The following is a 26,611-nucleotide window of genomic DNA, read 5'->3' as shown; positions in this document are numbered from 1 at the left end:
GCCTTAATCTCGCATGCACGCCTTTTGTGATCGCCCCCACACCCGACGCGAACGTGCAGCGCTCCACTTCCTCCAGCTCCAGCACCGGGTCGATAAGGGAGCCAAACAAAAGGGACGAGCGGCGCCCGCGCCGCACGGTAAACCCCTCTCCCACCCCCTCTCCTCATTTTTTTCAAGGCCGCGCAAGGTGGCCAGGGAGGGAGGAAGGGAGGAGGGGGGCATCACGTGGCGTGCGGTGCGTTGACGGGCAGCCTGCGTCAGTGTATGGATGCAGTGGCCATCGCAATAATGGATCGCTGCCTTTTCTCTCTCGCTATCATGATGCGTCCTCTCGGCTGCCGCGCCACCCTCTCTCCCCACGCCCACGCCTCCGTTCAGCAGTGCGCTGGGCGTGTCCTCCTCGCTAGCCAGCATCCGTCCTCCCCCCTCAGCCCCACCCCCAACTCCTCTCTCTCTTTGCCGTCTTCGTCTCTTAGTAAAGATGTGGGCCATGCGGCTTTCTTACGTGAACCTTGCGTCCTCTTCTAAACTTGTGCGCAGTTGCTGCGGCGCCCTTGTGGCGCCAGCCCGGCGGTACGCATCGAGTGCATCGGGCCGCTGCGGTAGGGGCGATGGTGCGGGTGCGAAGAACATCGATGTTGACGCAGTAGTGCGACCGATGGGCTACGGTCCCTTCAGTGTCACCGCCAAGGCTCGACTAGCTCGCGAGAAGACACAGAAAGCGACGGCGACATCCGACAGTGCGGCGCCCGCCGCGTCGGCAACCGTCATGAGCAGCGTTGGTCTTGGGACGAACCTGTCCCTCCGCCTGTCTCTCGCTGGCCTCACACACCCCTCACAGCTGCAGAAGCAGCCGTACAAGTCGCCCGAGTGGCGCTTGTCCTTTGTGCGCCTCTACCGCACCATTCTACGCCTGCACAACAAGGAGGTGGCAGTCTCTCTGCGCACGTCGCGCGAGCAAGGGCCTGAAGCGGCCTTGTCTGCCGTGACCGGTGTGTGCGCCACCTCGCAGGTCACTGCGACCAACGTCGCGGTCGGTGCGACGGAAGCCGACCACAGCCTGGCTGAGGACGAGGGCGACTACCTCCTCCGCTACCTTCTCACCCCAGAGCAGCAAGAGTTCGGCAACCGCTTTGTCCAGGGCGAGTTCACGCGTCACACAGACGCCGACGCGGTGGCAGCAACCATCTTCTACACGTCATGGTACGAGTACGTGCTGCAACTCGCCTCTGGTGTGACAGCGCGCGAGATGACGCAGAAGGAGAAGCGGCTCTTGACGGATGAGCAGAAGGAAACGCTGAATTCGCTCCGCGGTGCCCTCCGCGCCTCCCGTCAGCCCCAATATATGCCGTAAACGTCAAGGCAGTATGTGTGTATGTCTGCATGTTTGTGCGTGTACGCTCGCGCCGTCAAAAAGAATGTCACGCAATGCCCTCGAAAGACGCCGGGCGAAACAAGAGGCCACGTGCTGAGTGCAAGGGTGCCTCGAATGGTAGGGCTGCACCGGTGCATGGGGGTCTGCTAATACATGAATGAGTGCGACGGCCTCTAGTGCGCACGCGAACCCTCATCGGCGGTCGTGTCGAGTAGTGCTTTCGCGGCTTCATGTTGCGGGCTCGCTCTCACGCTGCGTGGTCGCATCGGAAGCGCCCACCAATGTCTCTGTGTGCCTGGCTGGCATCCTTTCGGCCGTCTCACCTACCCCGCGCGCCCATTTCCTCCTTCGCTCTTCCACTACGATGACTCTCTTCGCTCTCTCCGTCCCTCCCATCCTTCACCCCACGCTTCTCCAATTGCGCTGCGTGAACACATCTGCATGCGTATCGGGCGCCATGAACAAAGCCAGTGTAGTAAGCGCAGTACTCGCATGCCTCCTTCCACACACACCCACACACACACAGCCGAGCCACCCACCCGACCCATCCATCCTCTCCCCTCCTCCCCTTACCCCTTTCCGCTTCCACCCACTTCCCCACCACACCTCCCCCCTTGAGCCACAAGCGAGAGAGGGACTGATCATCCCCAACTATACATTTCGTCGTAAATTTACTGCGCGTGCGCGCTCTCTCTTCGTGTGTTTGTGTGTCTCTGTGGACTCCGTCATCTGAGGAGGAGGAGAGGGTGAGCTGTTGATTCAAACGCGCACGCCACTCTGACTCGCACACTGACACACACGCACACACTCAGGAGAGAGCACATTACGCGAACGGGGAAAAGGCAACGCGCCTACCGATTGCGGCATCGCAGAGCGTTTTAAGCGCGCACACTCAAAAAAACGCGCCTACACAGTCGTGTGTGTGTGTAAGCGCACCTTTCCCTTATTTACTTCTCTGGTGGTCTCTCCCTCCCTCTCGCTGATAGGCAGACGGATAACCGACACGCCCTCACAGGCGCGCCGGAAGACAGCGTCCCACAACAACTGCGCTCCCTCCTGTAAACCTCACCTCACATTCATCAACCCACACCGTCGAGTACCCCCCTCCTCCTCCCTTCTGTGCTTTACAGACCCACACCAGCTCAAGCGTATTTGTTTGTTGACTTGTTGCTGTTGCCTAAATAGACGGCCAGACCAGCGCGACAGGCTCGACGAAGCCCAACAGCGAGAGCGCCCGTATCGCCAGGCAGACGTGCAGAAACATTAGACCTCTCTGCCTTTGGGGCATCCTCCATCGTACTTTAGGTTGGGTCACGCGCCTCTTTTTCTTGTTGTGTTGTTGTTGTGGCTACGGCTCCGTCTCCCCGCTGACGGAGCGTCTTCTGGCGAGACTGTGTTTGTGTTCGACCATTGCACAGCGAGCGCAGAAGAAAGCTCTGTGCTTCAGTGCAAGCCTTCCCGCGCAGGTGCGGCCACCACCGCCACCCTGGTTGCCCGTCTCGCTATCGGGCTCCTGCTTCATCGTCTTCGGCGCCGCACTTTCCAGGCGGCTTTCAGGAACAGGCGCCCACCACCACTCCCCTCCCGCCTCTTCTGTTTCAACCCTTCAGCGACGTGCATTGTGCCCATTTGTGGGTGCGGTTGATTCATCTCACTCTCTGTCTTCGCCGGCCCACAGCGCTTCTGTGTCTCTGTCTGTCTGTCTCTGTGTTTGCGTGCGTTGAGGGGAGGAAGCGCTGGCATTCTGTTCCACCTACGACCTCACTCCCTCCCTCCCTCCCCCTGCCCCTCCCCGCCTTCTCTTGGTGCTGTGTGCATTTCGTTCCGTGTGCTCCGTGTGTGTGGATGAGGACGTGCACGGCGGCCCCCTCCCCTTCGCTCCTTTTCTGCGCTTCCGCCTTTGTCTTCCCCTCTGCTTCGCCTCGAGCTGTTTCGGCTGCCCCTCCCCCTCCCCTTCTCCCCCTGTCCTCTAGTCGTCGGGCGGTGTAGGAGTGTGTCTGCCTGCCTGTTCTCCCCCCTCCTCCTCCTCCTCTCTCCTCCCACCCTTATCCTCCCCTCGCTGGCACCTCTCCCCCCTCCGTCTCCTTTCCTTTTTTCTTTGTCTCCTCTAAAAGAAGCGCACCTCCCGTCCAAACGTGTGTGTGCGTGTGTGTGTGTGTGTCTCTCTGTTGCCCGTGTGCTTGCTCGTACCTCTTCCTCTGCAGGCGCACTAAAAGAAAAAAGGGAGAGAAACATACACACACACACTCACACACACAGACAGCGCGTCGTCAGCCCCCACCCCTCCCCTCCCCCAGCGTTCGTGCGTGCGCGTGTTGGTCTGTCTTTGAGTCTCCCTGTATGTGTGTGTGTCTGTGTGTGTGTCTCTGTGTGTGTGTCTGCCTGTCTGGGTGTGTTTCGGCGCGGGAGACTCCTGTTTTGCTTTCCTCTCTCTCTGCACACGCACACACACCATAACCACCATTACCACCGAATACGTCAGCGTCACCTCGGGCGCAATCGCACAGAGCACCTGCACAGTTGTTGTTGTTTTCGCCTCCGCGTGGCTGTGTGTGTCTCTGTGTGTGTGTGTGTGTTCATCGCTTTCCTTTTAACGTGCGGCAGCAAGAGCAGCACAAATCGCTGCGATTTTTCTGTCCCGTGGGCTGTTCGGGACCGCTTCCGTTGCGCTTCCTTCGCCTCTCTTCTCCCTCGCGACGCCTCATGAAGCGCAACGGAAACTCTACCCCGCCGGCGCCGCGCAGCCTCGATGGCGGGAAGCCGGCACGGTCAGTCGCCAGCAGCCAAGCCAGGGGGAACCCCGTCACCGTCGGCGGTAGTGCGAGGTCCCCCTCGCTTTCCCTTCCCCTAGACGCCGATGGCGGTCGTGGCGACAGCCTCCTCCACGGCAGCTTAGACCCGACGCCACGCGACGCAGCAGCCAACTCCTTCATTGTCTCGAGCACGTCGCATGTGGCCGGAAGCAGTCCGACCTATCACCGATACGAGCAGCGGTTGTTCTTGCCACATGGACGAAACAGGGGAAGCTCGCGCGCGTTTGGAAAGTCACGGGAGCCCTCCATGTCCTCCTACGAAGCCCCAGTGAGCCTGGGCGACGCTGCTCGGCGGACCTCTCTTCACCGCGCCACCACAAGCGACAGCGATGATGCCCAATACCCCCAAGCGGAGCTCTCCTCGTCATCAACGCATATACCCACGGGCGTTTCCGCGTCAGTCCTCTCATCCACAGCCGCTGCCGCTGCCGCTGGCGCCAGAGCCGCCGGCGCCACCGTGCCGTTCCTATTCTCGCTGAAGCTGCCCTCCGCGGCCGTCGGGCGGACAAGTGGCGGCGGTGTGGGCCAGTCGGGCGACAGCCTTAACGGATCCATGAGCTCGGCGCTCGGCGGCTCCTCACTCTTCAGCCGCAACCAGATCATTGGTGCGAGCGACGCAGCTGCTCGCTCCGAGGCCACCTCGCCGTGGAAGGTGGACGAGACAGCAGGAGCCGGCGTCGACGGCGATCATCACAGTCCTCATCACCGGCTTCGGCGTGACTCAAGTGACGTGGCGGCGACTGCGGTGGCGACGCTTCTCCCGCGCGATGTCGGGCCTCTGCCGGCAACTGAGGCATGCACGCGCAATCGGCTGCCCTCCGGCACGCATATTCGGCGGCGCCCTCGCTCTGTCGTGCGGCGGCACACTGTTGCAGCGGGTGTGGCCTCGACCAACGGTGTTCCGTCAACGAGAATAGCGGGAGACATCGAGCCAGCGTCTCCCGCATATGGAGCGCTGGGCGCCACGGTCAGCAGCAGCAACGCACTCGCGGCGTCGCACATACGTCAGCGCGGGGTGTCGGCCATTCTCACGGGGGCAAGTGCTAGCGGCGGCGGAGCAGCCAACCGCGCCGGCACCGGCCGCACGCGCGACGTCCTGCCGCCAGGCACTCGCCCACGCAGTGTTACAGGGGGAGCCGCGGCAGCAGGCCACAGGCGCCGCGCAGATCCGTCGCCGGCGCCATCACGTCCGCCGCGCTCGCACAAGGCACGAGCGGGGGCCGCACCAAGCACTGCTGCTGGTGCTCCAAGCAGCGCTGCCGTTAGCGGACCAGCTTTCTCGCCCACCTCTCCATCTCAGCTCGGCTTGCGTGCCAGCCATCAGTCTAGCATCTCCCTTCAGGTGTCCAAGCGGGTGCTGTCGGAGACATCCTCGCCAGGCGCCTCGTCGCCGCTCACCTGCAGCCTCGAGCGCGCCTCTTTCTCCCTCGCAGGGGAGAAGGATAGCCTTGCCGCCTCCACCAACGCTGCGGCGAATCATCAGCACGTCATCAGCAGCAACAGCAGCAACCGGAGGAGCCGCAGTGCCCGCAGTGGCGCTTTCAGCGGGGCAACAACAGCAGCAGCCGGCACGAAACCCCCGTCAGGGCGGCGGCAAAGCTCACTGGCACGCGTGCTCGCTCCAGCGCACCTCAAAGCTAGTGCCAGCCACATGCAAGAGCACGGCGCCTCACCGCCTCCGCAAGACTACGCGAAGCTGGCTGCCACGTACATGAAGCTCTGTGCGGAAGTGGGCGATGAGCCGAATATGGACTGGGTTGCCTGTCTAGCCCCCGCGAAGGGAGGCGAGCGCCAGCTCGATATGCTGTTAGCGTCCATAGCGCCCAGCACCGCAGACGCCAAGGACCTTAGCAGCACCTATCCCTCCAAGAGAGCGCCAAGCACGCTCAACGGCAGCCTTATGGTGTCAGGCCATTTTCTCCTGGCTGGGCCTCAGCAGCAGCAACAGCAACACACCCCTCGTGGCGGGGCGCGACCACGTATCGCCACAGGGGCGGCGCTGTCGCTGTCCGCCACCGCAACAAGCGTGACCATTCCCGCGCCTCCGCTGACCTCGTCTGTGCGGCAGCGGGCCAGCACGCCAGCTGCGAGGCGGACGAAGTCACCTGGTGCGCGTCACGGCGCATCGAGCTTGAACTCGCCATTAGCTTTGCCGAAGCGAAGTGGCAGCGTTGGTCGCCTTACTTCCGTGAGTCGCCCCAGCATATTCGGGTCCTCAGCGCAGCAGCAGCAGCATACGAGCACCGGTGATGAATACAACTCTCGCGCACGTGGGGTAGAGGCTGCCATGGCAGATGCGTGCGCACAGCAGATGGCGAAGTACTGTGCCGAGCACCTACAGCCCTTGGTCGACACAATGAAATTACTTCAAGAGCAGCGCGCAGCCGTCACGCTGGCGCTGGAATCGTTTATTCAGGTTGCGAGTGCCTCGCTCTCGGCGTCTGCGGCAGTAGCGGAGAAAGGCGGCGGAGAGGAGGCATGGCGGCACTCCGTCGCGTCCCTGCACGGGTACCACCACGGTGGGCACAGCAACCGCGGGCTAGGCAGCGGCAAGGACGGGCCCATTAGCGGCGCCATCCCCAGCACCACCGACTCCAGTGCGAGCACCACCCCGCGCAAGCCAAGCATCTCCCGGAACAGCACAACGTCATCGCTGGCCAACACTGCAACGGTCGCGATAGCGGAGCCCGCAAGCAGGCGCGCCTCCGTGGCAGCAGCAGCGGCAGCCAAGGCCGCTTCCCTCTCAGAGGCTCTTCAGGCCCTGCAATGCACGGTCGTTACGCTCCTAAGTACACTCAGCGACAGCGCCGCCCTTACCCAGGCCCCAGCGAACGGACTGGTGTCGCCGCTCAGTAGTATCGGCCCAGGTGGCGTGCAGCCGGCACCGACGGCTTCTCGCCGCATTCCCAACGCCGCCTCCGTCATCTTATCAGATGAGAGCGCCAGCGGCCCCGCGGAAAAGTTTAACTCTTCTCTCGTACTCGCCTCCCGTGGTGATGGCGTCGGCGCCGACCAGCCCCCTCTACCGCCGCAGGGTGTGGCAAGTGCTGGAGACGTGCACGCAAGCCAGAGCCAGGCGAGCGCCGTCGACTCCTCGGCAACGGTGGCGGCGGCGGCACTCCCTGGCGACGCCGCAGCATCGAGGGTGACGGCCCCTCCTCGCTTCGTAGAGTTCGTGCGTGCGCAGGAGCGGGAGGTGGCAGTGCAGCTGGACGAGGTGTGCGGTGCTGTCCGCCAAGCCCTCGGCTCGCCTATGACGACCTTGGAAGCTGCTATCACGCAGCGGTCGACAGAAAGCAGTGCTGGCGCGGCGACGGCGGCGCCGTTAGTGTGTCTTGAAGTGTCGGACATGCTGAGCACGCCGTTCTTCGTACCACCCAAGTATCTGAACAGCCTCGCCATCGCCGTGGCAGAGTGGAGCGGCGACGGCACCACCGCAGAGGAGGGCGAGGCTGCCACCACCGGTGGCGATGCTGTCGTCACCAGTCCAATGGCTGGCGCCTTGCCCAAAGCTCCACATGCGCTCTCCCTCCTGAAGTCTGCGAGCAACGCCACCGGTAAAAAACTTCAGTCCTCAAAGCTCAGCAGCAGCAGCGGCGGCGGTGGCGTCACAGGCCGCTCCTCAGAGAGCAGCACACCGCGCGTGCGTGCCAACGATGTAGCCATGCCGTACACGCCGCTTTTCACCTTCGCCACGACGGTGGACGAGGACGAGGCGGGTGATGGCGCTTTGGTTGGGGACCCGAGCATGTGCTCCATCAGCGCACGCAGCGCAGAGGGCGCCGCATGCAACACACACGTTGCCGTGGAGCGGTATCTGCTCCACTGTGTGCAGCCTGCCACAGCCGCGGCCGGCAACGTGTCGCGCTCGCCGCGAGCGGGCACGGAGAGTGAGCACACAAGCAGCCGGCAGAACTCTAGCCTCAACTGGACGACAATCGACCTATCCGCCTCTTTAGGAAGCGCCTATGGCAGTAGCGCCGCGGCGTTGAACGCGAGCACAAAGCGTGCGGCTGGCAAGAGCGGCAACAGGCCATCCGCAAGAACCGGCGCCGTCAAGTCGGGTCGCGCCGCTGGCGGTGGGGGCAGCATCTACCAGTCCCGCCCAGCGCTCTCCGCATCGCAGAAGGCGCCAGCGACGCCGAGGGCATCGGCCGGCTCGACTAAATCGCGCAAAAAGACGCCCATCGCGTTGCAGAAGAAAGCTCAGCAGGAGAGGCACGAGCAGCTGCAGCAACAGCGCCGCCTCGTGAAAGCGTGGTCGCTGTGGACGGCCCTGAAGCCCCTCGCCGAAAATCGGGATGGAGCCGCCGCTGCAGGGGCCGGCGAGCCGACCTTCTTCTCACGGCATCCGTCCTCGGCGTCGGCGAGCGTGAACGCATCGGCTGTGGCCGGCGGGCGCCTTGGCGACGGCGCCCTGACGGAGGAGGTCGACGCCGCCTCGCCTCCGATGGTGTTGTCTCCGACGGCCGCAGCGACGCCTCTCGCTCCCATGGACAGCGACATGCGGAAGGAGGTAACGTCTGAGAGAGTGGATGGAGCGGCTTCCCCAAGTCGGCTGGCATGGGAGGTGGGCAACGAGGCGGCATCGGTGGCGGATTCGCTGCCGAGTCCGCCGCCTCCCGGGGCCCTTCATGCACCCCGCGGTCACGCACACTTTGAGGACGAAAAAGTCGATGATGGCGGGCCGCATAGTGAGCTCGGCGCCACACATGCACGTCCTGCTGGCAGCATGCCGAGCCTGGTGGGCCTCCACGCAGTGCCGCGGCGACTGGATATGGAGGACATCGCCCTCCTCACTCACAGCGACGACAGCGCACAGCCCGCCGCGAGCACGCAGTCAAGTGCGGCTGCTTTGCTGAACTCCTTCTCTATGATGCTGACGCAGCGCACTGCGCCCCGGCAGAACTCAGGGTCGGGCGTGAAGGACTCTTCGTCGAGCGACGCAAGCGCCGTCGCGCTCACCCGCGTCGTAGCGACAGAGCCGCGCAATGCAGCGGCGTGCCAGATTGCTGTGTGGTATGCCATCGTACGCCGCCGCCGCCAGGCTGTGGCACAACATCGCGCTGCACACTGGACAGAGAACGCGGCGCAGCGGCAACGGGTCCTCGCCGCGCGGCGTAGCGCATTCGTCCGAATGTGGGTGTGTCGCTGGCTCCTGCGGCGGCGCATCGATGCAGAAAAGTCGCGGCAACAAGCGAGCGCTTCGGTGGCGCCCACCGCGGTGGGGACAGCAGAGGATGATGACCTGGAGAAGACGCGCCGCGCCGCGGCTGCAAAGGAGAAGGCAGCGGCTGCGGCAACGGTCGCAGCCGCGTCTACGTCGCGCGAGCGCTTCCAGCGTGCGAAGGAGCAGCGAAAGGCAGCCTTGGCATCGACCGCCGCCGTAACGTCGGGCATGCCACGAGTGTCATCGTCCCCGTCTGCCAGCGGCAGCGGCGCGAAGGAGGCGGTCGTCTCCTTCGCGCCGACTCGCCTTTCGCCCTTGCCGCTCGCCGCCAGCGGCATCTCAACGTTCGCGATCCGCAACTATCATGGCGAGAGCAACAGCTTCACCGTCTCCGCGATGCACCGGCTGTTGAACGCGCCCCCTTTGCTGCTGTTCACAACATGCATGGTGGCACTGCGCTACCCCACCAATCCGCCGATGGCATACCTCGACAACGGCGGCGGCGTACCGAATCATCGGCTGGACGGCGGCGAGGAGCGGCAGAAAAGCGACGCGCCCCCGGCGATGGATGAACGCTTCGGCGATATAGGCGGCAGTGATCATCTCCAGCGGCCGCGCCAATGGCAGCAGACGACCCCTGGCGGCAGCCTCGCCGGCCCGATCAGCGGAAATGAGGAGAGCGGCGATCGCCACGTCGGCGGTGCCTTCACGGCGCAGCAGCGGCGCTGGATCAAAAAGGGTCTGCTGCACATTCGCTTCCTCGGACTGCGCCGCTACGCGTGTGGCAGGTACGAGGCGCTCATCCCTATTAGCGGCATGGGCGGCTTCGTCGACGGCGTTCACCAAAGCCCCAGCGGTCACGGCGGTCTGTCCTCGCTCGACGCCACCCTCAACTCGGCGACGCGCTCCTACCTCGGCAGCGTTTGTGCCACAGCGCCGGCGACGTTGTCTGTGCCCCCGACGATGCGCTACGACAGTACTGTCGACCCGAACGAGCTGCAGCGCGCCAACCCGGTCGTGAAGCCGTTCCACCGCCCGTTCGAGCAGTGGGGCATGGCGCACAACCTGACATCGCGCGTGTTTTGCGCTGCCGCCATCTACTCCTGGCAGCTCATCTTCAGTCACACCCCCTTCGATGACGCGAAGCAGCGAGAGCTTCCGACGCGGGAGGAGCAGCAGGCGAGGCTGGAGCGCGTCGAGGACCGCAACGGCATCATTCTCGACTGCTACGGTGTGCACAGTGAGCGGGAGTGGCTACGTGAGGCAACGAAGGACCTGTCCTTTGTGAGCCAAATTTACCTTCCGCACTACGACCGTGACGACCCGGAGCAGCAGCGCGAGAGCCGCGACAATTATGAGTTCGTCAAGAACTTTCTCTTTCAGTGCTTCCCGAGCATCAACACGTTGGCGGACATCCCGGACTACCTCGTCGGGGCGGGGCTCTTCTTTGTCCTGAAGGAAGTCTTCCATTACACGAAAGATTCCCCCTCCACCCACCGGATGCACGAGTCGCTGCCGCGGCTGGTTGTCATGGAAGGACAAGATCACATCGCCTCGGTAACCCCGGCCACCTCTGTGCTGGCGCGTGACGGCGCAGGAGTGGCGCCAGAAGAAAGCAACAGCAGCAGCGTCACCGCGGCAGCTGCGATAGCCCTGCCGGGGTTGGCGGCGACCCAGCTGTCGCCGGCACAGCCGCGCGAGAAGAGCGAGGGCGATGGTGTCAAGGGGCTGTCCGGCTGGCAACGAGCGGCGCTGCTGCGCTACGAGCAGCTGCGCCAGCTGCACCGTCTCAGCTACGAGATGGCCGAGCAAGAAAGAAGCGCCGCGGTGGTTGGCAGTGGTGCTGGCGCGGCCGGGTCGCTGGGCAAGGCGACAAGGCCAAAGCAGCTTAGGCGGTCTCGCTCCCCGGCGATCTCAGCAACGTTAGTCGGGGGCGCCGCAAAAGACAATGCTAAGGAGGCAGGAGGCAGCGGGGGTCACGACAGTAGTGGCGTGCCCGCTAGCACGGCCGTGGACGACGCCACCTTGCCCCTTCGGCGCTGCATCGCGAACAGCCCTGCCGGCCCACTAACGCCAATGCGATCGACCCCTCTGTCGGCAACCCTTAGTTCCCCTCTCTTCACCTCCCCCTCCACCCTCCGCGATGGGGTGCTGGAGAAGAGCGGCGCCGGTGAGCGGCGCGCCTCTTTCACTGTTTCTGTCCCTCCTAGAGACGCGTCCGTGCAGCTCGTGAGGGTGCCACGCCGTTTGTTGAGGCCTTCCGCTGCAAGCGCACAGTTTGTGCGCGACTTTGAGGAGGAGGTGAGCAAGTCGATACGTGGGGCCATCCGCGCCTCTAACGGGTGCGGTGGCAGGACATCGCTGGACAAGTTCGATGTGCAGGTGGCGCTAACGGCCGGCGCGGCCATGAGCGACGCCATCGATATCGCGTATCCGAAACATTTCCTTGTGAAGCTGAGCGAGGCGCTCTCGTTTGAGCTGTTCGGCTTGCAGGTGTCGTTAGGCAACTGTGAGGACTTGGACTCAATGGGGCAGTGAGGTATGAAGAAGCAATGGATGGTGAGAGGGGGGAGGAGGAGGAGGAACGCATCCTCCCTCTGCATGGCCGCCGCTCGCTCTCGCTCTCTGACTGTGGACACGCGTAGGTTTGTGGCGTGTTCTCCTCCTCCGCGCTCGCTCGCTCTTTAGCCGCTCAGGTCCAACTCGCGGTAGGGGGAGGGGGGCGATACTTGACTTGGCACGCGAGTCTCATACCCACCTCCGCTGCTATGAAACTGCCGTGCTGCAGTTTTCTCTCTTTCGAGCGTGTGCGGTGGCACTCACAGGGACGAGTGGGGTGTATAACGAAGCCCGCCACCGCGACCATGGAACGCTGTTCAGCTGTCTGACTTGCCCAATCAAGCGACCGCTCTGCGCCTCGTTGTGTGCTCTCACTCCACGTCACATCTCCACACCCTTTTTTTCTATTCAACTGTGTGCGCGGGTGTGTTGCTTGCGTTAGATATCTCAACGTGTTGGGGCGCGGAAGTCGTTCTTTTTGAAGGCGCCAGCTCAGGGATGGGGGCATGCTCTCGAAGGCCCCTCATTCTCTCTCTCTATATATCCTCCCACCTTTGGATAGTGGTGTGCATTGTGTGTGGTTGACTGTGGCGGAAGTGCTGTAAAAGACGGTGCGCGTCTATCCTCCGATACTGTGTACGCTGTCGTCGGTTTCTGTGCATTGCGGGCATCATCTCCGTTCATCACCCTCCCTCCCTCCCTCCTCCCCTGCGCATGGCGTGTACGCACATGTGTGTCGCCCGCCACCATCGATGTCGCTTCTTCTCACTCCTATAACGCCTTCTCTTTTCCCATTGTGCTTCCTGTCATCACACCCGCATACACACCTCTTCACGATGTCGGCGTGTGTGTGTGCGCGCGCCTTTTTTTGCCCGCTGACTGCGCCATCCTCCCTCAATTCGCCACGTGCACTCTCCCGCCATCGGCGCCCCTCTTCCACTCTCCCTCTCCCCATATATATATATATGTGCCCCACTTCGCTTCACCGCACACACACACGCAGGCATACCCATGTGTGCACGGATCGGGGGAAGGGTCCTTGCGATGCGGGATGAGGTGCAAGGAGCACACACGCATGCTCGTGCACGAATGCTCAGCCACCAATATGCATCAATCAGCAGAGCACATGCAGATTACAGAAGCGCAACAGAGAAGTCAAAGCGTTCTGGCGTATCCATTGCAGCTCGGCGCGCGAACAGGAGCCACTGGCCGCCTGCGCCCGCGTTGCCCTCGTGTTGGCATGCCTGACTCGCCTCTCTTTCCGCTCCCTCCTCGCGTGCAGCCCAACCAGGGCGATGCGATGGGAAGCGAGGGAAGGTGCAAGTGAACATTGTGGATGCAGAGCAGAGCGAGGTGGCGGGCGGTGTGGCTCAGACTGTCTGCGAGCATGGCAGGAGCGAGCGCCTCCGCACAAACGTGCATGCAGCGTACGCCGTGCTTTCTCGCCCATACCCGAGTTCACCCACAGGAAAGGGAGTGGGCAAGCAGCGGTCTGTGTACATGAAAGACCCGCCCCGCCCCTCCCCCCATCCCACCTCTAAGCTCTTTGAACGCTCACATAGTGCGCCGTCACTTCCTCCCTCTCCACGCCTCCCCTCCCCGCCCCTTCCCTCTCTCACACACACACATGCCAGCAACGCCCCTGCCCCCCCCGTGGTGATCACCTTCATCAAAGGAGCATATCTCTAGTAGCTTCTTCAAGCTGCACGCACGAACAGTCAGCGCTACGGCACATCGCCTTTCTTTCCCCACCCCCGCACCCACACGCCAGCAACGCCTCCTCCCTCCCTACGCATAATTACTTCGTGCAGGCATCGCTCGCTCACTTCCACTATCGGCTGTGGACACGACTCACACCCTCTGCCGTCTCGCAAAGTTAGGGCCACGTCTCCCCTCCTCCCCTCACTTCGGTAGATCTCTTGTTTTCCCCCTCCACCGTCTCCCACCCGCTTTCTCTTCGTCGGCTCACCTCGAGGTGTGTCTGTGGTTGTTCTGCCTCTCCCCCTCCCCCTCCCATCTCACGTTCACACACCGACACAGACTCTTCTGCGTGTTTGTCTCCCCTTCTCTCTCTGTGTCGTCTGCTTACTCCCGACGCTTTCTTTTCTGTTGTCGCTGTTGCTCACTTTCCCATCTTCACTAGACCCCTTCCCCTCCCTCTCTTTGTCTTCATCTTCCTCACCGCCTACTCTCCCTCCCCCTCACTCTTCTCGCCCTCAGTAGTTGTAGACGAAGAAATCTTTGAGATTAGGGCACCCAGGCGCTTCTGTGTGAAGGCGGAGGCACGCACGCGGGCACGTCGACTTGTAGACTCTTAGCAGCTCCTCCCTCCCTCTCCCCCTGCCAACTTCCTCTCGCCGCATCTCTGTCGTCTGCCGGCATTACATATATATACATATATACACGCTGCCCCCCGCCCGCCTGCCGCCACCCCTCTTCTCACGCACTCCTCCCTCGCACACGCCCGGTCGGTGTCCTTCTCCATCTCCTTGGATTGTGCTTCGGTGGTCCCTGAGGGCGCAGTCTCGCCCTCTCTAACCCGATTCCCACCCACCCGGTTGTCGGGCGGCGCGCTATCTTCACGCCTCTCGCTTCCTGCCTCAAGCACATACCTTGGAGCCATGCTTCGACGCACCGGCTGCTTCTGGGCCCTCTCCAGCAGCTCAGGCGGGTCGGCGCCGCGTTCAAACGAACCCTCTTCTGGCGCCGGCATGGACGCTCCAGCCGCGGAAGCAGGAGCAGCGGCGGCGGACGTGTATCTGCCCTGGACAGCGCGGCCGTGGGCGGTGACGTATCGTGTGCACTACTCGCAGTGGAAGTTTGTGGACACAGTGTTCGCGCACCTAGCCACCGTGACACCAGCCGTGCTGAACGATCGAGCTCAGCAGCAAGGAGTGCGTGACGTTCTGTGCGAGCTGGAGGAACCGGTCGCAGCGCTGCGGCGCCAACAAGCTCGGCAGGCGCGACTGCTAAAGAAGCAAGAGAAGACACTTGCAGCGGATGCCACAAGCTCACCCTCGCAGGTTCTCACATCTGCTTTACAGGACACGACCACCACGGTCACACCGTCCCCCTCCGCTGCAGCCTTGGGCGACGTCACTGCAGAAGACGCAGTGCAAGCGGCATACGAGGCTGGTGGCCGCTACACCGCGCTACCCAGTGCCAAGACGAAGTTGAAGGTCAGCCGCAAGAGCAGGAAGCTGAAGTGCAGTCGCAAGAGCAGGAAGGCCGTAGACAAGCATGCCGCCTCGTCTGTTGTCGTCTATGAGCTGTGACACTCTCCGCACGGGCGAAGAAGTTCTGTGCATGTGTTTGTGCCTGGCGCTGTATTGGCTCAGGCGTTTGTGCCCTCTCTCTCTCTCTTTCCGTGTGAGACCGTACCAATCATCGGTATATCTCTTCCACTCACGCACTGACAGACACACAGACACAGACGCACAGACGCCGCTCCCTGTGCCTTCACCTTCTCGCTACTCTTCCTCTGTTCCTGCAGAGTCTTGCTCACTCCCTCTCTCCCCCCACCCCCACCCCCAACTCCTCTTCTCGGGAAGAAAGGGCTTGTCTAGCTTCCACGCATGGCTGCGGTGGCCTTGAAAGCTGAACATCTTCGTCTGTGACGAGGAGAGGGAGAAGGGTGGAGGAGCGCCGCAGCTCGCGCACAGTGTGACAACGTTGCGGATGCCCGTTACTTCGCCTTTGGCTGTGAAGGATTGGCGTGCTAACCGCGTAGTCCCTCCCCCCTCTCTCGCCCCCACTCCTTTTTTTGTTGGCAATCCTTTTTTCCTCCCGCTATCGCTTGAGGCTGTTGCTGGCGTTCTATTGCTGTCCTCGTTGTCGCCAAGAAGCATCCCCCCTCCTCCCCCTCCCCTTCCCCAAGAATACTGTGAAGAGGTCTTCACTGCCTTGCGCTCGCAACTCGGAGGCAAATAAAGGTCGCGCACAAGTGGCATTAAAGAGAGCGCCGGGCGTCTCTCGTGACGGCGCACACCAGTGCCTCACCCATGTTTGTTTATATATATATATATATTGCCGCCTCCGCCCACAGCACCCGATAAGGAGAAGGAGGCGACGAGCGTGGTAGCGCGATTCTGCCTGCATGCATATACACATACACATATATATATATATATATCCCTAAATAGATATATGTGTGTGTGTCAAACAAAGCGGTGGTGGCCTGCTGTACCGCCCATGTCCATGTAGCTCTGCCCCCTCCCCCCTCCCTCCCTTGCCCGCGCCCCACGCCTCCACCCTTGTCGCTCCCTCTGCAGCTCGTACGCTCGCCTACACGCGGACACCAGCCAACAAGAAGAAAAGGCGGGCTCTTTCTGCTGCTGTTAGCGAGTTCCTACAAGGGGCAGCAGAAAGACGTGCGCACTCCACAGGATGCATCAGTGCTTCAAGTGCAGGCAGGCCATCGGCACAATCGCCAGTCGCGATGGGCCAGCAAAGTTGTACTGCCCGGACTGCTTCCTCGCATACTGCGCCGGAGCGGTGCGCGAGAACGCTTTCCGGCACTGCCGCGTGCCGAGCGACGTACCGCTCGCGGTGGCCGTCTCTGGCGGCCCAAACTCGATGATGCTGCTGCACGAGCTCGGCCAGCTTCGGTACACGGCGCGCGATCACCTCCGACGACAGCCGCTGGCTCAGCAGAGGTGGGCATGCGCGCAGGGTAGGCAGTCCGACGGCGCATCCGCGTCATCCTCGTCCGCCGCGAGCGCGTCGTCGGTCTCCAATCTGATACTGCTGCCGTTTCACTTGTGCGAAGATGAACTGGTTCTGCCTTCTCCTCCATCGCCGCCGCCGCAATCCTCGTCTTTCCTTTCGTCGCCGTTGCTGCATGAGAGCAGCGGTCGCCATGAGGCGATCGAGAAAGCACGGTCAACAATGGAGGAGCAGTTTAAGACGCTGCGCAAATACGCACTCCAGCAGCCGCCGCGATGGGCCTACCGCGACGAAGCCCCCAGCAGGCGCTCGAGTGCAAAAAAGAAACGGAATAAAATGCCTGCGGCAGTGGGAACGGGCGCCGCCCGCGCGGATAGCCCTTACGTCGCTGCGTCAGCGCCGCCTTGCAGTGGTGACGATAGGGATCTGTCTCCAGCATCGTCGCCGCAGCATGGACAGGCGGAAAGGGGCGACGAGTCCACTGCACCGCCCGCCCGCTTGTACGACGCGGGGGAAGTGCGCCTGTTTTACTACAGCGACTTTCTGGGGGAGGCCTACCGGAGTGAGGTGCGCCATGCCCTGCACGCCAGCCGGCTGCCGCTAAGCGACCGCGAAGCGCTCTATGCGCGTGTGCGGCAGCAGACGCTCTGCCGTGCGGCGCATCGTTTATGCACGGAGTACCTCCTGCGCGCATCAGGCGCTGCGGTTGTTGGCGGGCCAGCGCACGAGGAAGTCATGAGTCGCAGCGACGAGGCGCAGTGCTCCGCCGAGCACGAACCCTTCGAGGAGCGCGCGTCTGTCAGGCACGCAAATCTGGAAATGTGGCCGCACTTGGTGCTCGGCAGCAATGCCGTACGGTGCGCCACGGCGGCGCTCGACGCGCTCGTAACGGGCGCCAGTGGCGAAGGCGTCGTGCATGGCTCCGGCTTTCGCGGCTACACACACGAGGTCGTCTGTCTTCGTCCACTGCGCACAATGTTACCCAAAGAAACGATTATGTACACACGTCTCTGCGGTATTCTCGGCAGCTACACGCCTGCATTGCGCACCAGCACCACCACCCGATCGATCCACCGCACACTGGAGCAGTTTGTGCTGACCATGATGGCATCGTACCGCACCATGATCTTCAATGTGCTCAACACGGTGCAGCGACTCGAGGTGCACCCCGCTGCGATGCAGGAAGTGGTGCGTGGCACCAGCAAGTCTTCTGCCTCTCAAGCACACGAGAAACGTGACGGCTCAGCAGCAGTGGGGAGCTCGCAGTTGGGCGCGAAGACGACCAAAAAGCCGCTGCCAAGTGGTGCGGCGCAGCAGAACCGCGATGATCTGCTCCTGGAAGCACCGCTGCACGTGCACCGCGACTTGCATACAGTGACTTCACAAGAAGTTGATATCAAAGGCTCCATCGTGATGTGCTGCGTGTGTGGCTGCCCTGCCTCCCTCGCCGCATGTCACCCTGGCGAGCACAGAAGCGTGGCGGCTCGTCAGTTAGAGCTGTTTGCGCTGAGTTCCACAACGGAAACGCTGCCGTGCACGAACGGTGCCTCCTCCACCAGCGTCGCGGTCGCCTCGCCATCATCAGCCACGGCAGCGGCGGTGGGTGGGTGCTTTATCTGCTACGCCTGCCGAAGCCTCGCGGAGGCTTGGCCTCCGTCAGCCTTTGGGAGGGAGAGCGCAACGAAGTCCGAAGAATTGGATGGCGGCAACGGCGGAAGCGCAGGCGGAGCGGTGCCGTGCCGCGATGCCATCGCCTCCGCTGTTTTCCAGCTGGGCGCCCTTTTTCACTGACAGCCAGCGTGCTCCGGTCATCTGGCCTTCCCCCTTTCCCACCCACCCACTCCCAGACAAGCACAGCCCATCCGTCCGGTCATGGAAAGGGGGGAAGAGGGCACAGACGGCTTGGCAAGCATGTCACACAACGAGCAGACGAGTAAAGCGTAAAGGGGGTAACGTGAAGGAAGCACATACACAAAGAAAAAAAATGCAGCAGAAGCCAAAGCTCTGCCAGTGCCTCTCGCCCCACTCCCCACCCGTTCTGCGTACGCGTTCCTGCATCAAGACCGGCCCAAGGAGCCTTGGGGAGCAACGGCGAAGATGCCAGCGCTGCCCTAAGCCTTGCATCTCATCTGCTCCGCCCCTACCTCTACCCCTGCCCCGCCTCCCTCTCCCGCTCCCCTCTAATCGCTTCCGCCAAACATTACGCACACGCACAGACGCGCACGGGTCGACTGAACTGAACTGAAGCCGAAATAGCGGCGGCGAGCCAAGCGTGGTGCCCTTTTCCACGCACCTCTCTTCTGTCATGGAAGGCGGAGGAGGGGCAGCGCAGATGGGACGCGACAGCGTGACGAGAGACTGAGGGACCAAATGTGGTGATGCCTCAGTCCTCTCAAGTACCGGCCGTGAGGGTGGGGGGGTGAGGGGCTCGCATTCTTATCACCGCCCACCCACCCCCGACCCATACGCCGCCAAGATGCCAGTCCCGCGGACCTCACCGGCTACACGCAGTGCAGCTCGTTCTGTCCCCTGTCCTCCACATTGCCGCTCCCATTCATGTCGCGAACGTGTGTGCCACTTTTTTCTCCATCGTCCTCCCTCTCAAGGTTCTCCCGTTTCCCGTAGGCACACCAACAGGGCGGCGACAGCAGCAACGGGGAGGTGCGATGAGAGCGGCAGCAGTTGTCGAGGGCAATCAAAGCTGCGCCCTTTTCGGCCACCCGCCCCCACACCGCCTCTCACTTCACTCCTCTCAACAGAGCGGAGCCTCGCCACAGAGATGCTGCCTGGCGTGTGAGTCTCTGACCAAACGTTTTGGTCCAGTGTGTGCTTCGCTTCACCATTCCCCTCAGAGATACGCTGCACGTAATTTTTTCGAGCGTGACGGTCCCGCTTGGGTCCTCCATTCACTCCTTACGGCACCAATTATGCCGGGGAGGGGGAGGCCATCGCGAAACGTGGTAACGGGGGCCCCGCACCGACTCTGTGGGAAAGGGGAGGAGGAAGCCCCAGAGCCCGCCATCGGCCCTCAGTTCTGGTGGATAGGCGTGGGCTGGCGCGGCGCCAGAGACGTGCGCTCATGACACCGCTTGCTTCCGCTCACGGCAAACCGCGGCGGGGATTCGGCAAGCATGCGCGTCCGTCCTCCCCACTCCTCCGGTCCGAGGCGCGCGGGTGCGCCGGCGGGCGACCCCTCTCACATCTCGCCAGGTGGGGCTGATGTGGCGCCGATGCCGGGAGTAGGACGAGGGCACCTGTGCATCGCCCCATCGGCTTCTTCCTGATTCTCTTGTAGAAAGTACTCACAAAGACGTCATGAAGTGTCGCGGCTGGCAGAGCGACTGGAGGGGAGGGAGAGACACAGCACGCGTACAGGGTACAGCGCCCTGGCCTGAAGCTGGCCGACCTTCCCCTTGGCGTCGTCCGGCATGCACCCAGACCACCACCACCGCTGCCCCACCTGACGCAGGGCGTGCAGTCCCACTCGAGTCCGCCCGGCACCGGCCGCGCAGCGCGTATGCGAAGACGATGCGGGGAGACGGGCAAGGACGACGACCTGCGCGGACATGCATGGGCTCGATTCGACGGCAGGGCCGTTCGTCTCAGGCGACCCAAATGTGGCCGGCCAGGGCCAACAGCGGCAGGATGAGCTGTGGGGACTGTGTGGCGCGTATGCGCGTACGCTGAAATGGGTTGCCGTGCCGTGCGATGGAGGTGGTGTGGTGTGGTGTGTGCGTGGGGGGGGGGGACGCCGTCGAACGGCCAGAGTAGAGAAACGGCACGCCCCTTCTCCGTCCATCTGTGTGTGTGTGTGTGCATGTATGCCCACCACCCTCTCCCTGTATGCTGTAGGCGCAACCATACCTCTTAGCTCCATTACCCTACTCCTCCTCTTCCCTTGCTCCCTCACCCACTCGCTGGCGAGGCCTTATGCCGGCAGGCGGCAACGCAAGCGCAGCCGAAGAAAAAGGGTCGTGCGCGTGCTGAGCGCAGAGGTCACCCACCCACACCCACTATACACACCTCTCGTCAGAGTCATGGCGCAATCGCTGCCTATGCCGACCATCCTGCGGCATCCGCTCGCCTCGAAGCGGTGCATGATGGTGTTTCACCAGAATGGCGAGGAAACGATGGAGCTGTTTGAGCTGCTCTCCCGCTACGAGGCTGTGGGTCCCATCGGGCAGGGCAGCTATGGCTTTGTCTGCTCCGCCCGCGACAACGATCTGGTGGAGAGGTTCCAGGTAGAGCCGCCGGAAGAGTACGAGGACGCCTCGCTGACGCCGGAGGAGCGGGAGGAGCTTTACGACACCTACACCCTCGTGGCCGTGAAGAAACTGCGCCAGCTGTTTGAAAATAGTCAGCCGCGCATGTGGCTGTGCGCCACTCGCGAAATTCAGTTGATGATGGCGTTCCAACACGACAACGTCATGTCCGCAACGGACTTCTTCATTCCCCTCGGTGGCGTTGACATGATGACGTACGACTCCATTCTGCAGCTGCAGCGAACATTCAATGGGGTCTACGTTGTCATGAAAAAAATGGACTACACGCTGCGCGAGGTGCTCGACTCAGCCGTCGTGACAGCGGCAGAGCTGGCGCCGGGGTACGCTGCGTGGATGCGCCGAGTGAAGCGGATGATCGCCAGCGGCGGCGAGTTGGGCTCAGACGCTGCTGCCACCTCATCCTCTGAGCAATCGCCACGCCTGAAGGCAGGACCGGTTACCCGAGATGAGGGCCGGGCATCCGCCAGGCCACACGAACACTTAGAGCGTGGCTGTAGCCGAGAGACGGCGGCAGATGCAAAAGTGGCCAGTGCGGCTGCACCGTCGTCATCAGACTGCCCTGCCGCAGCAGCAGCAGCAGCGGACGATCGTGACGTCTCCCTCACCAAGACCCCAGCAGAAGCCACAGAGGAGGTGGGTGGCGATGGTGGCGGTGGCGACGCAGAAAGTGCTCCCGTGTGCTGCCCGCTGACGGCGGTCGCGCTCCACTCCCTGACTCGGGACTATCGCAAGTTCATCCTTTACCAAATCTTTCGCGGCGTCGGCTACCTCCACCTCTGCCCCGTCATTCACCGCGACTTGAAGCCAGAGAACATTATGCTCGACCGCAGCTACGGCACGCGTATCACCGACTTTGGCCAGGGCCGCGACGTCGGTCTCAACGCAACAACTGACTACGTGCAGACCGTGCTGGACAACTGCACCCAGTGGTACGCCGCGCCAGAGACGCTGACAGTCGCCATCAACAGCCCCATGGGCTTCATCGACCACGACAGCTTCCACGGCGTCGATGTTTGGTCCATCGGGTGCATTGCAGCCGAAATGCTGATTGGCCGCCCCCTTTTCTACACCACCTCGATGGGCGGCAGGCATCAGCTGCTCAGCATTTTTCGCGTGCTGGGCGAGCCGTCGACCAGCGCCATCGAGTCCATCGCCGAGTACCGTGACACAGAAACAAAGGAGCTCTTCATCAACTCCGTCAAGAAATTGGTGAAGACAGCGCCCCCATCAAGCACCATCACACCGACTCTAGCAGAGCTTCTGCGGAGCCCTTACGGCGACGAGGACGAGGACGAGGTGCGTCTCATCATGGACTGCCTGCGCTGGGATCCACGGGAGCGCATCACGATTCAGGCTGCTCTGATGAACCCGTTCTTCACGAAAGATGGGTATGACCCGGTCATTGACCCCAATGACACGGCCCAGCGCGTCCCCTCGGTACGGCCGGAGGACATCTCGGAGCCGGTGAGTGGGCGAGCGTTCCTGTGGAACCTCTTCCTCGAGCGCCATCCGGAGGTGAAGGAGCTGTGGAGGTCTCTCGTGGCAAAGCACGAGGAGGAGCTGAAGGCGAAGTCGGTAGCCGATACGTAGTTGTGGGGGGGGGGGGGCGGCATCGGGTGCATGTTGCAGAAGGACACACCCGCACCTTTGGCAGCGGGAGAGGCTCCCCCACACACACACACAGACACACACCTCTTCTCTTTACATGGCGCCTGGTGATGCATGGACGCGCGCAAGTGGGGTGTTGGGGGGAGGGGGGAGGGGAGGTATGTATCCTGACGGACGGTGATGAGGCTGAGGGGAGGGCGCCAGAGAAAGGGGCAAGGGATACGGGCGGGCGGGGTGGGATGGGCGGGTGACATTTTCTACGCACGCGTGCTGCCCGTACATCCCACCCCGTGAGACCCCTGCATGCGCCTCTGTCGCGGCTCTGACCTTTTCCGATCCCCTTCCCCCTTCGCACCACCCCTCAAGCCTTCTTCCATGTTGACAGCTTGCTCTCTTTCAAGGATGACTCGGCTCCGCCACAGCTCCGACTCGCGGTGTGTATGTGTCTCTCGATGGAGGGGGGAGGGGGGAGGGTGGCGCCCCCGACCAGCATTCGCTCTCTTTTCCTCCCTCGTGAAGAGTTCTCTGCATCGACTGCGCGTGCGCGTTGTCCCCTTCTATACAATCTTTGCTTGTACCTCTTTTTCTATCTTCTCTTTGGCGGATACGGAGCATTGGTGCTTAGCACGGCGGTGATGGGGAGTGAGCGTCTGCCCTTCTGCGCATGTGTGTGGCGGTGGGGGGGAGGGGGAGGGGGAGGGGGCAAGCACGAACTTGCACCTCGAGGACGCATATGCGCTCCTACGAGCGCGCGTCTTTCGCTTGTTGCTGGACCCCCTCCCTCGTGTCGTCGCCGTCGCAAGCTAGCCCCATCATGATCACCACTGTATCTTCCATTGCCTATCGCGTGCGTCTGTGCTGTGCTGTGTGTGTATAGTGAGGTTTGGGTTTATCAGCTGATATTCGTCCTGCAATCATTATCACCTCACGCGAATCGTCGGAGCGATACAAAGACGCAACGAAACGTCAAGTAGGCCTCGTCGATCCGACCCTCTCGGCAACTCATGCCTGCGGCTGCATGTCTGTGTGCGCTTGCCCCGACGCAACGCCACGCGGGGCCTCACCGCCCGCATCCGAAGCAACGCACTGATCCGGCCCTTCCCCACGACGTAGGGGCGTGACTCGGTCTCCCCCTCCTTCCCCTCCCCCCTCCCTCCAACATACACACCAGAGGCGGTGTGGCATTGGCAGGGAATGGGAGGGGCGGGCTGCTTTGCCCTCCCCCCGCCCACCGGCGCACAGAGTCTGGGGCTACTGCACCCCTGAGGATGCCCGGCACACACTGAGTGGTGTGCTTCTTTGTCAGAGGTGCGCGAGCGTCGTGATGAAAGCAGACGTGCATGAGGAACCACTGCAGAAGCGAAGCTGCGGCGTAACATACGCCCGAAGCGTTGCGGCGGCGGTCGCGTCTCTCGCTCTCTCTGTGCGAAGTCGCTGGGTAGGGGCGTATGCGGCGCGCTGAGGTCGCCAAATGTTTGTCCGCGGCCGCCGCCACCCACCCAGACCCCCACCCCATCACACTCGCGCCTCGCCTCCTCTCTGCACCCTTCCACCTCCACCTCCACCCCTTCCCAGCGGTAAAAGTGTACGGCGTCGCTTCTTGCAGGGCAATGGCGAGGGCCTCCGCGGTTGTGCCCTACTCCGATGCGCTCTGCGACACAACGCCTGCTGTCATCGACTTTATTAGCAGCCTCTCCGGCGCGCGTGCATTGCCTAACAGAGACGATGGCACAGCCCAAGACAGCGATTGCGAGCGGAGAGGCCTGCCGGTCATGGGCCATGTGTTTCTCGCTAGTCTGCTGGGCGTCTCGAGGCTGGCACGGAAGCGCCAGCTTCTCCTGAGACCCCTTACGCAGCCCGCTGTGTCGCCGTCATCGCCTGCAACGCCTTCGATGGAAAGCCTCGCGCCGCAGTCAACGGCGCTGCCCCCTTCCGCGACCGCAGCAGCAGAACATGCGGTCTTCGTACGCCTGGTGCTCTCTCTCCTCGAACCCACAAAGACGGCACAAGTGATCACAGCGCCATGCGCTTCTGTCCCAGGTGGCTACGGGGCCCCTCCGCAAGTTGAGTTGCTGCCGTGGTGGGCCGAATCCTCCCCACCGAGTGAGAGCGCGCAAGACGTTGTGTATACGGTCCGTTGCGTGGGCCAACAAGCCGACCGAGCTGGCGACAACGACGAGCTCAGTGGGGGTCGCGCGCCCCCTACAGCGGCTTGCTGCCGTATCGTCTTGCGCTCCGTACCGGTCGCTGTATTTTCGGTGGAGGCGTTGACGCTAGACGCTGAGTGGTGCACTGCCGCCGCATCGAGCGCCGACTGCGACAGCATAGCCCCGGACGCTGGCAGCAGTGTGGACGTGGACGGGGAAGCAGCTGCTGGCGGATGCGTTGCGCGTGCCTTGAGCGTTTTCGATGCGTGTGTGCGCCGCCACGAGAAGGCGTGCCTAGGTCAGATCGCCGAGGTCGTTGGGGCGCTTGAGCAGCTTCTGGAGCAGCCTGCCACGCAAGTGCAAGGGGTCGGAGAGGTGGCCAGTGAAGGTCTGCCTCTCAACGGAGCTAGCGGCGACGTGTCTCAGCTTACAAGTCGTGCCTCACCACTATTCGAGTGGACCATAGACGTCCCTGTCTATGGTGTAGTACTCCGCATCGAGGATACGCATGCTACTCGACTGAAGCGCGTGCGCCGCCTTACCACGCCGCTGCTTCAGGCGGCGACCGGCTGCGGTGACGCGGAAGGTGGGCCTCTCGGTCCTGTAACGCAGGCGCTTGCCAGGCTGCATGCTTGGTGTGCCGCATCACCAACGGCGGCGTCGCCCACCTCGAGTGCGTCCCTCGGCACCCCTCCCGGCACTCCCGCACTACCGACTCTCACACACTCGCAAGTGAGGGAGATGCGCCTATGCATGGAAGGCCTCCTCGAGCACTCTAAGGAAGCAGCAGCAGGAGCAGCGAGTCCGCCAGGGCCGACCCACCCCGTCACCGTGAGCCGCGGCGCTCCGTGGATGTCGGCAGCACCTGCTTGCGTCGTGCACTGCCAGCGCGGCGTGTCACGCAGTCCCAGCGTGGTGATGGCCTTTTATATGGACACGTTCGCCTCACAGCTTCGAGCGGCTGTCTCAGCAGCGGCTGAGCCCCTTACCGTTTTCGACGGCCTTCTGAGTGCGCTCGTCCGGGCGCGTCGTCAAGTTCGGCCGAATGTGTGCTTCGCCGCGCAGCTCATTTCGCTGTGGCGACAACTAATGCACCCGCCTCCCCCTCAGCTGACCTCACGTGAGTCCAGCAGAGAGAGGCCCCCTTGTCCCCCCTCCCCCCTCCCTCCCTCTCTCTCTTCAGAGGCAGGCTTGTAAAGCGCGGGGACACCGATGCGGTTCGAGGAAGTGGGTATGGGACCAGGACGACAGCCTTGCGGGTAACTCCTCGTCCCTGGCCCCCGCACTTGTAGGCGCTGGTGCCAACGTGGCTATGTAGTGTCTACATGTCCAGATGTACTCAGCAGCAACAGTGCCGTGCAGCCTCGAGTGACTGCTCCACTAATCAGGGGAGCCACTAGAGGAAGAAGCAGGCCCGTATGCGGTGCGGTAGGCGCGTCAACACCCCGAGCACAATCGCGCGGCATTCGGTGTACGTGCCCCCCTTCCCCCTCCTCATGTGCTTGCCATGTGTACAAGGCGCATGTGTCATGTCCATCCCATCTTCGCAGCTGAGCACGCCCTCCCCCTCGGCTGCTCTCTCGGTTGCTCCCCACCGCATTCCATGGCACACCCCTTACCTCTGCCCACCTTTCCCCATCGCCTCCTTGTCCTGCCCCCGTCCCTCTCCGTCTTGTCGGTTCGTCATCGCGGGCGACGAGTGGTCACCACGGGCGCGTGTGTTTAGCCTCCGCTTCAGCTTTTCGATTGGTCCTAATCCATCTGCTGCACCACCACCGCGCTTACTCCCAGCAGCAGCGATACGCGCATTCGACCTCGTCCCACGAGCCAGGCGAAGGGGGGGTGCGGGTAAAGGAGGGAGGGGGGGACCGAGTCGGCACACAGACACACACGCACACAGACACCTCCGATTCCAATACTCGCCCACGCACACGCCACGCTCGCTCTCACTCGACTGTCGCTGGTGCATTGACGTTCCCTGCGCGTGCGAC

General features: G+C 62.7%; 5 protein-coding genes across 5 annotated transcripts; all 5 read left to right on the top strand.

Moving 5' to 3' along the window:
* Positions 1–481: 481 nt before the first annotated feature.
* Positions 482–1,354, top strand: LSCM1_05896 (uncharacterized protein; the record flags this gene model as incomplete). Its single annotated transcript, XM_067323331.1, has 1 exon — positions 482–1,354. One exon carries the CDS (start codon positions 482–484, stop codon positions 1,352–1,354), a length of 873 nt encoding a protein of 290 aa, XP_067180282.1.
* Positions 1,355–4,078: 2,724 nt separating this feature from the next.
* On the top strand, positions 4,079–11,896 carry LSCM1_05895 (uncharacterized protein; the record flags this gene model as incomplete). Its single annotated transcript, XM_067323330.1, has 1 exon — positions 4,079–11,896. The coding sequence occupies one exon, from the start codon at positions 4,079–4,081 to the stop codon at positions 11,894–11,896; it is 7,818 nt and encodes a 2,605-aa protein (XP_067180281.1).
* A 2,642-nt stretch (positions 11,897–14,538) lies between these two features.
* LSCM1_05894 (uncharacterized protein) lies at positions 14,539–15,192 on the top strand (the record flags this gene model as incomplete). Its single annotated transcript, XM_067323329.1, has 1 exon — positions 14,539–15,192. The coding sequence occupies one exon, from the start codon at positions 14,539–14,541 to the stop codon at positions 15,190–15,192; it is 654 nt and encodes a 217-aa protein (XP_067180280.1).
* A 1,111-nt stretch (positions 15,193–16,303) lies between these two features.
* On the top strand, positions 16,304–18,373 carry LSCM1_05893 (uncharacterized protein; the record flags this gene model as incomplete). The annotated part of the gene is made up of 1 exon (XM_067323328.1): positions 16,304–18,373. The coding sequence occupies one exon, from the start codon at positions 16,304–16,306 to the stop codon at positions 18,371–18,373; it is 2,070 nt and encodes a 689-aa protein (XP_067180279.1).
* Positions 18,374–20,619: 2,246 nt separating this feature from the next.
* LSCM1_05892 (uncharacterized protein) lies at positions 20,620–22,455 on the top strand (the record flags this gene model as incomplete). Its single annotated transcript, XM_067323327.1, has 1 exon — positions 20,620–22,455. One exon carries the CDS (start codon positions 20,620–20,622, stop codon positions 22,453–22,455), a length of 1,836 nt encoding a protein of 611 aa, XP_067180278.1.
* Between the last annotated feature and the right edge of the window lie 4,156 nt (positions 22,456–26,611).

The sequence above is a fragment of the Leishmania martiniquensis genome, chromosome 13 (assembly GCF_017916325.1).
Source record: "Leishmania martiniquensis isolate LSCM1 chromosome 13, whole genome shotgun sequence".
Classification (NCBI taxonomy): domain Eukaryota; phylum Euglenozoa; class Kinetoplastea; order Trypanosomatida; family Trypanosomatidae; genus Leishmania; species Leishmania martiniquensis.
Note: the sequence above shows the minus strand (reverse complement) of the source record. Positions and strands in the feature narration are given on the sequence as shown.